Here is a 12,527-nt window from a genome sequence, read left to right as displayed (position 1 = left end):
CACCTTTACTAACACTACATTAAGATAAACACTGCATTATCTTTATGTTAATGTTTTGATAAATTATGCCAACTTTTGGTGTGAAACTGTAAGCAATTTTGGTTCAAATATCTGGAGAGTAAAATTTTATAAAGGCCTGTTGATTGATATGATGAAGAAATATTTACATGCATAATTAATAGTTAGTAATTCTGTGCCTCTTTTCCACAGGAGAGAATGGTTAAATTTCACCAAGTGAAACATATTTTTGATATACTAGATAAAATGCGATGCCTGCGAAAACGTTCTACTGTCTCATTCTTGGGAGTTCTTGTCATTTTCCTTCTGTTTATGAACTTGTACATTGAAGATAGCTATGTTATGGTAAGTCTTGGAGGTTGATTATTTGTTGTTCAATTAAGGCATAAGTCAAACAAGACAGTCCACTTGCAACATAACTTCAGTCCCAAGATATTGAAATAGCCCTAGTCTGAGCAATATTATAACATATATCTTTCCTATCTAGCTACTTTTTTATATCAATTATACATTGTCAACAGTATAATTGTTTTGGCTCATGTTCCAATGCTTTATTTAATGCTATATGCTATATTTAATGCAAATATGCACATCTAATTACAAATAAGTTAGCTATCATCCCTATCTGAATTCATTGTATGTCTGTGTGTGTGTTTGTGTGCTTAGTCCCTCAGTTGTGTTCAACTCTTTATGACCTCATAGACTGTAGCCCACCAAGCTCCTCTGTCCATGGGCTTCTCCAGGCAAGACTACTGGAATGAATTGTCAGTTCCCTCTCCAGCAGATCTTCCTGACACAGGAATGGAACCGTGTCTCCTGCATTGACAGGCAGATTCTTTAGCACTGAGCCACCAGGAAGCTCATAGTAGTATATTACATATTTATTGAAAAAAATACACATAAGTGGAACTGGGCAGAGTCACCTGTAAATAGACTAAACAAGTTTTTATAGGTATTACTCCTAGATAGCATATTCAAAAGCAGAGACAGTACTTTGCCGACTAAGGTCCGTCTAGTCAAGGCTATGGTTTTTCCTGTGGTCATGTATGGATGTGAGAGTTGGACTGTGAAGAAGGCTGAGCGCCGAAGAATTGATGCTTTTGAACTGTGGTGTTGGAGAAGACTCCTGAGAGTCCCTTGGACTGCAAGGAGATCCAACCAGTCCATTCTGAAGGAGATCAACCCTAGGATTTCTTTGGAAGGAATCATACTAAAGCTGAAACTCCAGTACTTTGACCACCTCATGTGAAGAGTTGACTCATTGGAAAAGACTGATGCTGGAAGGGATTGAGGGCAGGAGGAGAAGGGGACGACTGAGGATGAGATGGCTGGATGGCATCACTGACTCGATGGACATGAGTCTGAGTGAACTCCGGGAGTTGGTGATGGACAGGGAGGCCTGGCATGCTGCGATTCATGGGGTCGCAAAGAGTCAGACACGACTAAGCGACTGAATTGAACTGAACTCCTTACTTTCTTTACTTTTCTATATTATCAAAAATTTTCGAATCCTATTGTCTAATTAATGATACTAAGTGTGCTATTTTGTTAAGAAGGAATGCTTTATTAATGTGTGACATCTCATTTGGATCTTGAATAGCTGTACATGACCACCATGTTTTACCCTGATAGTCACTAAAAAGTTATAAAGAATGTCAAGAACTAAAGATAAGAATGTGAAAACTATTCAATAGCTTAAAAAAGGTAAAATTAGCAAGTTAGTAGATTTTTCCCCATGTCTGGCAGCGTGCAGTTTCTTGGTCCCCTGTACATGCATGCATGCTAAGTTGCTTCGGTCTTGTCTGACTCTTTATGACTCTACGGAGTATCCAGGCTCCTCTGGCCATGGGATTCTCCAGGCAAGAATACTGGAGTCGGTTTCCATGCCCTCCTCCAAGAGATCTTCCTGACCCAGGGATCAAATGCTTATCTCTTGCGTCTCCTGAATTGTCAAGCAGGTTCTTTACTCCTAGAGCCACCTGAGAAGCCCCCAACCAGGGATCAAACCCATGCCGCCTGCAATGGAAGTGTGGAATTTTAACCTCTGAAGAAACTTACTAATGATATGCATTGGGACACCAAGGAAGTCCCTAATTTTATGGGTTTTTTTTTTAGGGGAGTAGTTTTTTTATTTTTTGGCCACACCACACAATTATAGATACTTAGTTCCTGACCAGGGAACAAACCCATGCTGTCTACAATGGAAGCACAGAGACTTAACCACTGGGCTGCCAGGGAAATTCCCTGAATGAATTTTAAGTGAATTATGAAAGTATAGAAAAAGACACATTCTGACTGATTGTGAGAACTCAGTTTGTCTCTATTATTTATTTTTGTTATGATTGTCACATAATTCATGTCTAATGAGAATAATTATGGACATTATTTCTTATTTACTTTTTCCATCATAATTGATGTTAAGATATCTGAGAAAATTCTAATACTTGTACAATTATTCCTGTTTACATATTTCAGAAAACCAAAGCCTTTGAACATACAGAGAACTGGAAAGTACTTTCTTTCATAAAAGCATGCTGAAAACTTTCACTTAATAGCTTAACTAGAGAAACTCTGACAACAACTTCAAAGATCATTTCTTAGTAAAATGTTTTATTTTATTAATTGAAAATGATTTAGTAACTACCAGTTACTTGCCAGATACTATTCTATATCCTACAAGCCAACCAAATGATCTTAGTTGGTACAGATTTTCTTAGGAGGTCTTCTGTAAGGCATCTTGCCCCCCTTACCATTGTTCTTAGATGGTGAAATTCTGTCACATTCCAAGATCTTGACTCTGCCTATGTCTTTTACCTTCAATTATAGGTTTAATATTGTGGGCTTTTACCTTCAAGTATAGGTCTAATTTTACCATCCTTAGTCAATTCACCATATTGAAGGTACCACAGTTAATAGAATTTGACTAGGCATGATCTAGTTAAACAAAGCAAACTGGAAAGACTTACTAGTAATATGCATTTTAGATTTTTTTAACCTATTAGGTTTCTGAAATTTAAGGACAATAGAGCAAAACCTAGGTGATCCAGCTATTTTTTAATTAAGAGAATTGAAGATTGTAAATTAATTAGATGAGCTCTTGATTAATGATTTAATTTTGTAATAAACATTTATTTCTTGCATCTCTGTGTACTGGTGAAAGTAAATCACGTCTTGTAAATCAAAAACATGGTATTGGTAGGATGCTTGTTGCATTTAGTGATGATAAGACTCTTTCAAGTGCAATTTCAATATTTAACTTTAAGTAGACAAAATATTATGTGCAGCAAACATCTTTATGTCTTTTGGAAGAGAACCACTTCAATTCACCATAAAATATATAAGAAATAATAGAGTACATACCCATAAGATCAAATTCTATTGCTCTATTTATACATTTCTGTCTAAACATCAGTCCTACCTACATTATTTAAAAGTGTGATTTAATGAAGTAGCTCTTACTGAAGAGTACTTTCTCAATGAAATCTGGCTACATTAGCCATATACCACCAGGGAAGTCCATATATATCTAATCAGATTTACAAATCATCCCTGATACAGAGAAGAGATTGCTTCTTAGCTTAAAAAACTGAATTTATTTTTTAAATATTTACTTTATGTTAGAAAAAGTAAATTAAAATGGATGTTAAGTATAAGCATGCCCCCATTTTGAAAATTTAGTGACAATATTTTTATTAAGTATTCACTCTTTACTAGAGGACGTTTTCTACCTAAATTACATTTTGGACCAAATTTTAGCCCAAGGCTTAATATGTATAAACTTTTAAATATTCATTGTCTTCATGTACAATTACATTAAAACTATTCTTCTACAATGTGTTTAGTGCAGTTCAATTCAGTTGCTCAGTTGTGTCCGACTCTTTGTGACCCCATGAACAGCAGCACGCGAGGCCTCCCGGTCCATCACCAACTCCCAGAGTCTAGCCAAACCCGTGTCCATCAAGTTGGTGATGCGATCCAACCATCTCACACTCTGTTGTCCCCTTCTCCTCCTGCCGTCAATCTTTCCCAGCATCAGGGTCTTTTCAAATGAGTCCGCTCTTTGCATGAGGTGTCCAAAGTACTGGAGTTTCAGCTTCAACATCATTCCCTCCAAAGAAATCCCAGGGCTGATCTCCTTCAGAATGGACTGGTTGTATCTCCTTGCAGTCCAAGGGACTCTCAAGAGTCTTCTCCAACACCACAGTTCAAAAGCATCAATTCTTCACCGCTCAGCCTTCTTCACAGTCCAACTCTCACATCCATACATGACTACTGGAAAAACCATAGCCTTGACTAGATGGACCTTTGTTGGCAAAGTAATGTCTCTGCTTTTGAATATGCTATCTAGGTTGGTCATCACTTTCCTTCCAAGGAGTAAGCATCTTTTAATTTCATGGCTGCAGTCACTATCTGCAGTGATTTTAGAGCCCCCCAAAATAAAGTCTGGCACTGTTTCCACTGTTTCCCCATCTATTTGCCATGAAGTGATGGGACCAGATGCCATGATCTTAGTTTTCTGAATGTTGAGCTTTAAGCCAACTTTTTCACTCTCCTCTTTCACTTTCATCAAGAGGCTTTTTAGTTCCTATTCACTTTCTGCCATAAGCATGGTGTCAGCTGCATATCTGAGGTTACTGACATTTCTCCCAGTAATCTTGATTCCAGTTGTGCTTCTTCCAGCCCAGCGTTTCTCATGATGTACTCTGCATAGAAGTTAAATAAGCAGGGTGACAATATACAGCCTTGATGTACTCCTTTTCCTATTTGGAACCAGTCTGTTGTTCCATGTCCAGTTCTAACTGTTGCTTCCTGACCTGCATACAGATTTCTCAAGAGGCAGGTCAGGTGGTCTGGTATTCCCATCTCTTTCAGAATTTTCCAGTTTATTTTGATCCCCACAGTCAAAGGCTTGGGCATAGTCAATAAAGCAGAAATAGATGTTTTTCTGGAACTCTCTTGCTTTTTCAATGATCCAGTGGATGCTGGCAATTTGATCTCTGATTCCTCTGCCTTTTCTAAAACCAGGTTGAACACCTCAAAGTTCATGGTTCACATATTACTGAAGCCTGGCTTGGAGAATTTTAAGCAATGTGTTAATATCCATAGAAAACTGGCCTCTTAGTTATGGCATGAGGATCCTAGTTCCCTGATACAGGATTGAACCCCAGCCCCCTACATTGGGAGCACAGTCCTAACCACTGGACCACCAGGGAAGTCCACTGTTTTTTGTTTTTTTTTTTTAAATCAGGAGGAAATTATAGTTATAATTCAGAGAACTCAGATAAACAATTACAGTAATAAGGCCTCTAGGGTTATTTACCACATGTATTCTACTCTTCTTGCTAGAAAATCCATCAATGGCCCCAAATCCTGAGCGTATAACAGCTTAGTGTAATGTGTATATGATAGAGGCATATGTGCTTTTCAGTAGGAAAGAAAGCCAAGTTTGGTATAATAGACAAATTGTATTACAAGGCAAACTAAGTAGAAGAGACACTGCATGCCCAATCAACTTAGCCTCTCAGCTGTGAGCATCTTCAAAGTAGCCACTAGGGTATATATTTAGCCTGTAGCTAGTCCATTGAATTTCATTCCCATCCAGAAAATGATTGTCATAAAGCTTTGTCTTATTACTGAAAAACACACTACAGCATAGTAGCTATAGAAAGAAGGTATCCAGGGAGAGCCTGGCTGTTCAGGTAGATGCTTCTGGAAAGCAGCCAACAAGGCTGACTCAGGTGAAAGTTGTATTATCTATTTATGCTGAAAAGTATAAAGACTTGTTCTTGAGAATTTAATAAAGTGCTTTCATATGTCTCATTTCATCTTATATTCTGTTATGTCCTTCAATCAGGATGAATGTACCCTATCTTATCACAGAAAAGGTCTGGATTTTTACATGTTCAAGATAGAATTCTTAAAGAGATATTCAGTATCCTGCACTTCCTTTAGAATGTGACATCAAATAAGAACAGAGTGGTAAAATGAATTCAGTATTGTGACTACTGCCTGATTTTTATAAATGTATTTTCTAGATCCTATTAAATATGGACATATTTACTATTAAAGTAGATAATGCAAAATTGAGTCTCCAGTTACCTTTTGAAAATCCTAAATTTGCTCATTTTAAAACTTGCATGATTTTTTTTAGGTTTTCAGAAATACAAAGATGAAAATATTTATGTCCAATTAATTTAAAATAATCAGAATTCAATGGATATTAGTACAACTAGCCTCCCAAGTTTAATGTCATTTATTTTAAAATTCTGTAACTTATAGATGGCAAACACATTATAAATCACAATAAAGTATTTTCTTTGTCCAAATTATCAAGGCAATATAAAATATAGAAATACACTGTTAAAAAGCAAATATAGGCTCATAAACATAATTCAATATACAGAAAGGATATGCAGAATGCATATTCATTTATCAAGGACCAGATTGAAAGTTCTTGCCAGTCAATGTTCACTGTTTCAACTTTTATTCTAAGACAATTTCAGCCTGGCCATAGATTCAAAACTTTGAGTTAGTCATTTTTTCCATTGATATTTGAATTTGAAATAAAGCAGTAAATGTTCCACCTAAAGTAAAATTTGTATTTGAATCCTTTCTAATATTTTAGGATAATGTTTAATTGATTAAAGTTTCATTGACCACAGTCAAATAGTATGAGAACCAAATTCATTTAATACATGTACTTGCTCTGTTGTCTCAATGGCATTGCTCATACCTGACCTGCCAATCCTATACTCAATAGTCGAAATATCCACAGAACTCACACAGCACAATAGATACTTTGCCAGAAAAGGAAAAAAAAAAAAATCTAATGAGGTCGTCCTAATATTTTACCAGTGATAATAAACCATATACAAAAGCCAAGCAGGTCATCATGTTGCTAGTAATGTATAACTAATAGAAAGTGAAAAGTGAAAGTGAAGTCACTCAGTCATGTCCGACTCTTTGCGACCCCATGGACTGTAACTTATCAGGCTCATCTGTCCATGGGATTTTTCCAAGCAACAGTACTGGAGTGGATTGCCGTTTCCTTCTTCAGCGGATCTTCCCAACCCAGGGATCGAACCCAGGTCTCCCACATTGTAGACAGACGCTGTTCAAATGATTAGATAATCAAAATCTACAACAGAATTTATATCAAAGGGAGATAAAGGGAAGCAATTAATTGTTAGCAGGATATTTTTAAGCTGAATAGGAATATCTTCTTGAATATAAACCATCCTGAAAATTGTATGACATAATTCCCTTATCAAATTGATACTAAAGTTTTTAAATATAAAAGATCTAAACTTCACTTTCATCAGGACACTCCCTCTCCCCCTCTACATTCACAAGCAACAAGCAAACATCATGGGAAAGACCTGTACATAGTCTAAAGACATTTCCTTGAACATTTGGTATTAATGTCTCTTAATCAAGATATCTTGAAGATATTTGTAAAAAAATAGTATCATTTCACAAAGACCATGCCTGTCCATTCTCAATAGCCTTCGATTATAGTGGTTACATAAATGACTGACTAACACTCCTTGATTAATAAGTTATTCAAACTCCAATCATTATGTTCACTGTTGCATCCTTCTAATCATTCCTAAAATTTCAAAATCTTAGAAATAATGTGTGGTCTTTTATTTGACAGAACTTGAAGAAGAGTAAATAGTTTAATATGATTCAGATATGGGGAATCTAGTGAGAATTAGCTTTACATGAAACTGTAAAGATCACTGTCAAGTTTGAAGATTCTTGTAAAGAATTTGAATTTTAACATGAAAACAGTGGGAGGTTTCAATTTTTTTATCAAAAGAATGCCATTATTAATGTATGCTTTAGAAAAGCAACTGTAAGCATAAAATAAAAAGTGGAAAATAGTGAACAGAATCTAGAATTCAGGTGAAAAATAATTATTTACAGCTTCTAATGCCAGTAACTGATATTTATATAATATCCATATTAAAGACTCTTGAGAGTCCCTTGGACTGCAAGGAGATCAAACATAAAGGGAACCAACCTTGTATATTCATTGGAAGGACTGCTGCTACACCTGAAGTTCTAATACTTTGGCCACCTGATGCAAAGAGCCAACTCATTGGAAAAAAACCCTGCTGCTGCTGCTAAGTCACTTAAGTTGTGTCCAACTCTGTGCAACCCCACAGACGGCAGCCCACCAGGCTCCTCCATCTATGGGATTTTCCAGGCAAGAGTGCTGGAGTGGGTTGCCATTTCCTTCTCCAGACCCTGATGCTAGAAAAGATTGAAGGCAGGAGGAGAAGGAGACGACAGAGGATGAGCTGGGTAGATGGCATCACAACGCCAACTCAATGGATGTGAGTTTGAGCAAGTTCCGGGAGATGGTGAAGGACAGGGAAGCCTGGTGTGCTGCAGTCCATAGGGTGCGAAGAGTTGGACATGACTGAGCAACAACAAAAAAATATTGTATATCAGATATATATACCCGTTATATATGTATATATAATTATTATTATTGTGTAAGGAGAAAGTTTATTTAATCCATGACCATCTGTTATTTCTCTCTTCCTCCTTCTTGGCATTCAGGAAGGAGACAAACAGATTTTAAGGGAAACATCTACACATCAGCTGAGTTCAGAACACTACATGCATACTTTCAAAGATTTGTCCAATTTCTCAGGAGCCCTCAATGTCACCTATCGCTACTTAGCTGTCATGCCTTTACAAAGAAAGCGTAAGTATACTTATACTTTTAAAATCAATAACAATAAAATACTTTGTTTTAAAATAATGATAGTATGCTTCATTTGTATAACAAGAAATTTATGGGCTTTACTAACATAATATATATTTTGGGAAACATTTAGTGTTTCTTCACAAATTCAGTTATTGACCAATCCAATTTCATTAATAACAACACCAAAAAAATTAAATGCCTAATTGTGACATGAAGTTTTTAACAGCTTTCTATAGAATTCATATAGGGAGACTAGGAAAAAGCAATTCACTTTAACTTTTTTAAGTTAGCTTTTAAAAATAATTATTCACACAGTGATACATTTTCAAACATTGGTTTTATGACATGCCACCAGTTTGAAGTAGTGAACGTCATTGTATTTGTTTCCTAAGATGTCATAACAAATGGTCACAAACTAGGTGGTCTGAAACAATGGAAATGGATTCTCTCACATTGCTGGAAGCCAGAATTCAGAAGCCAGGATGCTGGCAGCACCAGACTCCAGCTAGAGGAGAACCCTTCCTTGCCTCCTCCGGGTGTTAGCCGCACTTGGCATTCCTTGGTTAGTTGTAGCAAAACTGCAATCACTGCCACTCTCTCCACATGGCCCTTCTTTGCCTCTCTGTGTTCTCTCCCATTCTTATAAGGAAATTAGTCATTGAATTTATGGCCCAGTCTAAATCCAATATGATTTCATCTGGAGATCTTTAACTAATTGCATCTTCAAAGACTATTTTCAAATAAGGTCACAGTCTAAAGTTCCAGACAGACATAAAATTTTGGAAGCAATTATTCAATCCACTACAGGAACTTTGATCCAAGAAGTAAAATACTACATTTCATGAATTTCAAGACATTATAAATTATAGAAAATATCATGATCTAACTGATGTACCTCTAAGAAAGTACAAGCATCATCAATTTTAAGTTGTAAGATGCTATCAGTTGTGATATACAACCTGAGTTTAAAATATTTCTGTGTGAAAAATATGTTTTAGAATCAGTGATACACAGTGATGTCATGAACTTCTTAGTAGGTGGTGTGGAGACCACAAAAATTGAGTTCCCTGTTAAGAAGTGTTTATGCAAGTGAGTTTGTGATCACCAGGTTGAGGAAAAATTGCAATAGTTTAGCTTTCTTTAAATCTTTTTTCTTCCATTTCAAAGGTCTACTTCTCTTAAACTTCCTCCTAATTTCAAAGACTGACACTATTTTTTAAAATCTCCATTTATTGCACCACCTTTTTTCACACATTACTAATCCCTTTCCATACTAAATTTACAAATGTGTGCTGGCACGTATACCAACTGCTTTATACTAAACAGGCAATATAAAATAGAGAGTTTGTGTGTGTTAGTCACTCAGTTGTGTCTGACTTTTTGAGACCCTGTGGACTGTAGCCTTCCAGACTTCCCTGTCCATGGGATTCTCCAGGCAAGAATACTGGAGTGGTTTGCCATTTCCTTTTCCAACTGCTTTATACTAAAGAGGTAATACAAAACAGAGAGTAAGAGCAGGCAAGAATATTGCAGTAATTTGCCATTTCCTCCTCCAGGGGATCTTCCTGACCCAGGGATTGAACCGGTTACTACTGTGTCTCCTGCACTGGCAGGCAGTCTTTACCACTGTGCCACCTGGGAAGCTTTTGTATATTTAGCATAATTCTCTAATCACAAAATGCTCTATATATGATCATTCACTTAGATATACTTAATAGAGTAGAAGGCCTAAGGGGAAAGGAACTTTTTTTTTTCTTTTTCCTATGTTATTCAAAACCCAGTTTCACCTTTAATTTGTCTTCATTCTGGATTCTTTTGTTCAGGATTTCTTACAATTGGACTTTCATCAGTGAGACGAAAAAAAGGAAGCTATTTACTTGAGACAATCAAGTCAATTTTTGAGCAATCCAGCTATGAAGAATTAAAGGAAATTTCAGTGGTGGTTCATCTAGCTGACTTTAACTCATCCTGGCGTGAGGTCATGCTGCAAGATATTACACAGAAATTTGCCCACCATATTATTGCTGGAAGGTTAATGGTTATACATGCTCCAGAGGAATATTACCCAATCCTGAGTGGCCTTAAAAGAAATTACAATGATCCAGAAGATAGAGTCAGATTTCGTTCCAAGCAAAATGTAGATTATGCTTTTTTGCTCAACTTTTGTGCCAATATTTCATACTATTATGTAATGCTTGAAGATGATGTTCGTTGTTCAAAAAATTTCTTAACTGCCATCAAGAAAGTCATTGCATCCTTAGAAGGAACTTACTGGGTAACCCTTGAGTTCTCTAAGCTTGGCTATATTGGAAAACTTTATCATTCTCATGATCTCCCACGTTTGGCACATTTTTTATTAATGTTTTATCAAGAAATGCCTTGTGATTGGCTATTGACTCATTTCCGGAGTCTGTTAGCTCAGAAAAATGTGATTCGTTTTAAACCATCTCTCTTTCAGCACATGGGTTATTATTCATCATATAAAGGAACTGAAAATAAGTTGAAGGATGATGATTTTGAAGAGGAGCCATTTGACCTCCCAGATAACCCTCCTGCAAGTCTGTATACCAACATGAGTGTTTTTGAAAATTATGATGCGAGCAAAGCTTACAGTAGTGTTGATGACTACTTCTGGGGGAAACCACCTTCAACAGGAGATGTCTTTGTGATTATATTTGAAAAACCAATTGTAATCAAAAGAATTAAAGTGAATACTGGAACAGAAGATCGACAAAATGATATTTTGCATCATGGAGCTCTAGATGTTGGGGGGAATATTCGATATTTTAAACAAAATAGACAATGTGTTACTTATATTAAACTAGGAGAATTCAGAAATGGAAATTTTGAAGTATCTGATGTAAATCAAAAAATTCCATTTGATATACATTGTATGAGGATATATGTTACCAAAACACAAAAGGAATGGCTGATTATTAGGAGTATTAGCATTTGGACTTCTTAGCCAATTAAACCAATATGTCCAGTTACTGAAGCAGGTCTCTTCCTGCTTCCTGCTTTGCTACTTCCTCTTTTGCTCCCTTTGTCCTTTAGAGGGAAAGCAATGGATTGGATAATTAAAAAGTCAATCATTTTGGCAGTTTTGATCTGCTCATTGTCAGTATACTTTTACTTTTATGCACACATTTATTTTAACTTTTGAAGCTGTGTATCAGTTCATAGTTAATAATACTTTTGTTTATATTTTAATGTCATTGTGTTACTTTCAAAATTTCATCTGCATGTCAAAAAGGTGACATGAAGGATTTAAAATGAGAAAATGTGGTTTGTTCAATGATGAATCGTGAAAGATAGTTCCCACTGTATGCACTTAGTCAAGAATTTATTTCATTATATCATCAGATAAATTTTATTAAGCATCTCTGTGACCATGCAGTTGGTTAGAATGATAATCTGTCTTGTTTTTCTTGTAAACTTAGGTTACCATAGACTTCTGTACATCTACAATGAATACCTCCTCATAGAAGTGATGTCTTTACAACAGAACTTTGTGTGTCACTGAGGTGATGAAAAGAAGAACAAAAAACTTAATATCCTCCCCTGATTATTTATATAGGAGGGGAAATTGTTCAATGTACAAAAATTTGAACACCTACTGTCAATAAATTTTCTGTGGGAAGCACTCTTTTTCCAGGTTCCCTTTTGCAAAAATAAAGGTTATGCTCAATATTTTCAGGTTCCACTGGGTACCTGCATTTAATAGAAAAAAAAATAGAGAAGGCTTATGGTTATTCCATTCCTAATGAACATTTTCAGTATATGCAGA

General features: G+C 36.0%; 1 protein-coding gene across 1 annotated transcript; it reads left to right on the top strand.

Annotated features, from left to right (window-relative positions):
* The first annotated feature begins 216 nt into the window (after positions 1 to 216).
* MGAT4C (MGAT4 family member C) lies at positions 217 to 11,705 on the top strand. Its single transcript, XM_052641401.1, has 3 exons — positions 217 to 363; positions 8,590 to 8,737; positions 10,564 to 11,705. Exons 1-3 carry the CDS (start codon positions 217 to 219, stop codon positions 11,703 to 11,705), a joined length of 1,437 nt encoding a protein of 478 aa, XP_052497361.1.
* Positions 11,706 to 12,527: the final 822 nt, after the last annotated feature.

Source organism: Budorcas taxicolor, chromosome 5, assembly GCF_023091745.1.
Source record: "Budorcas taxicolor isolate Tak-1 chromosome 5, Takin1.1, whole genome shotgun sequence".
NCBI lineage: Eukaryota > Metazoa > Chordata > Mammalia > Artiodactyla > Bovidae > Budorcas > Budorcas taxicolor.
This window is presented reverse-complemented; position numbering and strand designations above follow the sequence as displayed.

What these genes read in the sequence shown, in the direction of transcription:
- MGAT4C (XM_052641401.1), top strand. Translation starts at nt 217, where the DNA reads ATGGTTAAATTTCACCAAGTGAAACATATTTTTGATATACTAGATAAA. An exon ending in TTGAAGATAGCTATGTTATG is followed by an intron (nt 364 to 8,589) that starts GTAAGTCTTGGA and finishes CTTGGCATTCAG; the next exon opens with GAAGGAGACAAACAGATTTT. An exon ending in CATGCCTTTACAAAGAAAGC is followed by an intron (nt 8,738 to 10,563) that starts GTAAGTATACTT and finishes TCTTTTGTTCAG; the next exon opens with GATTTCTTACAATTGGACTT.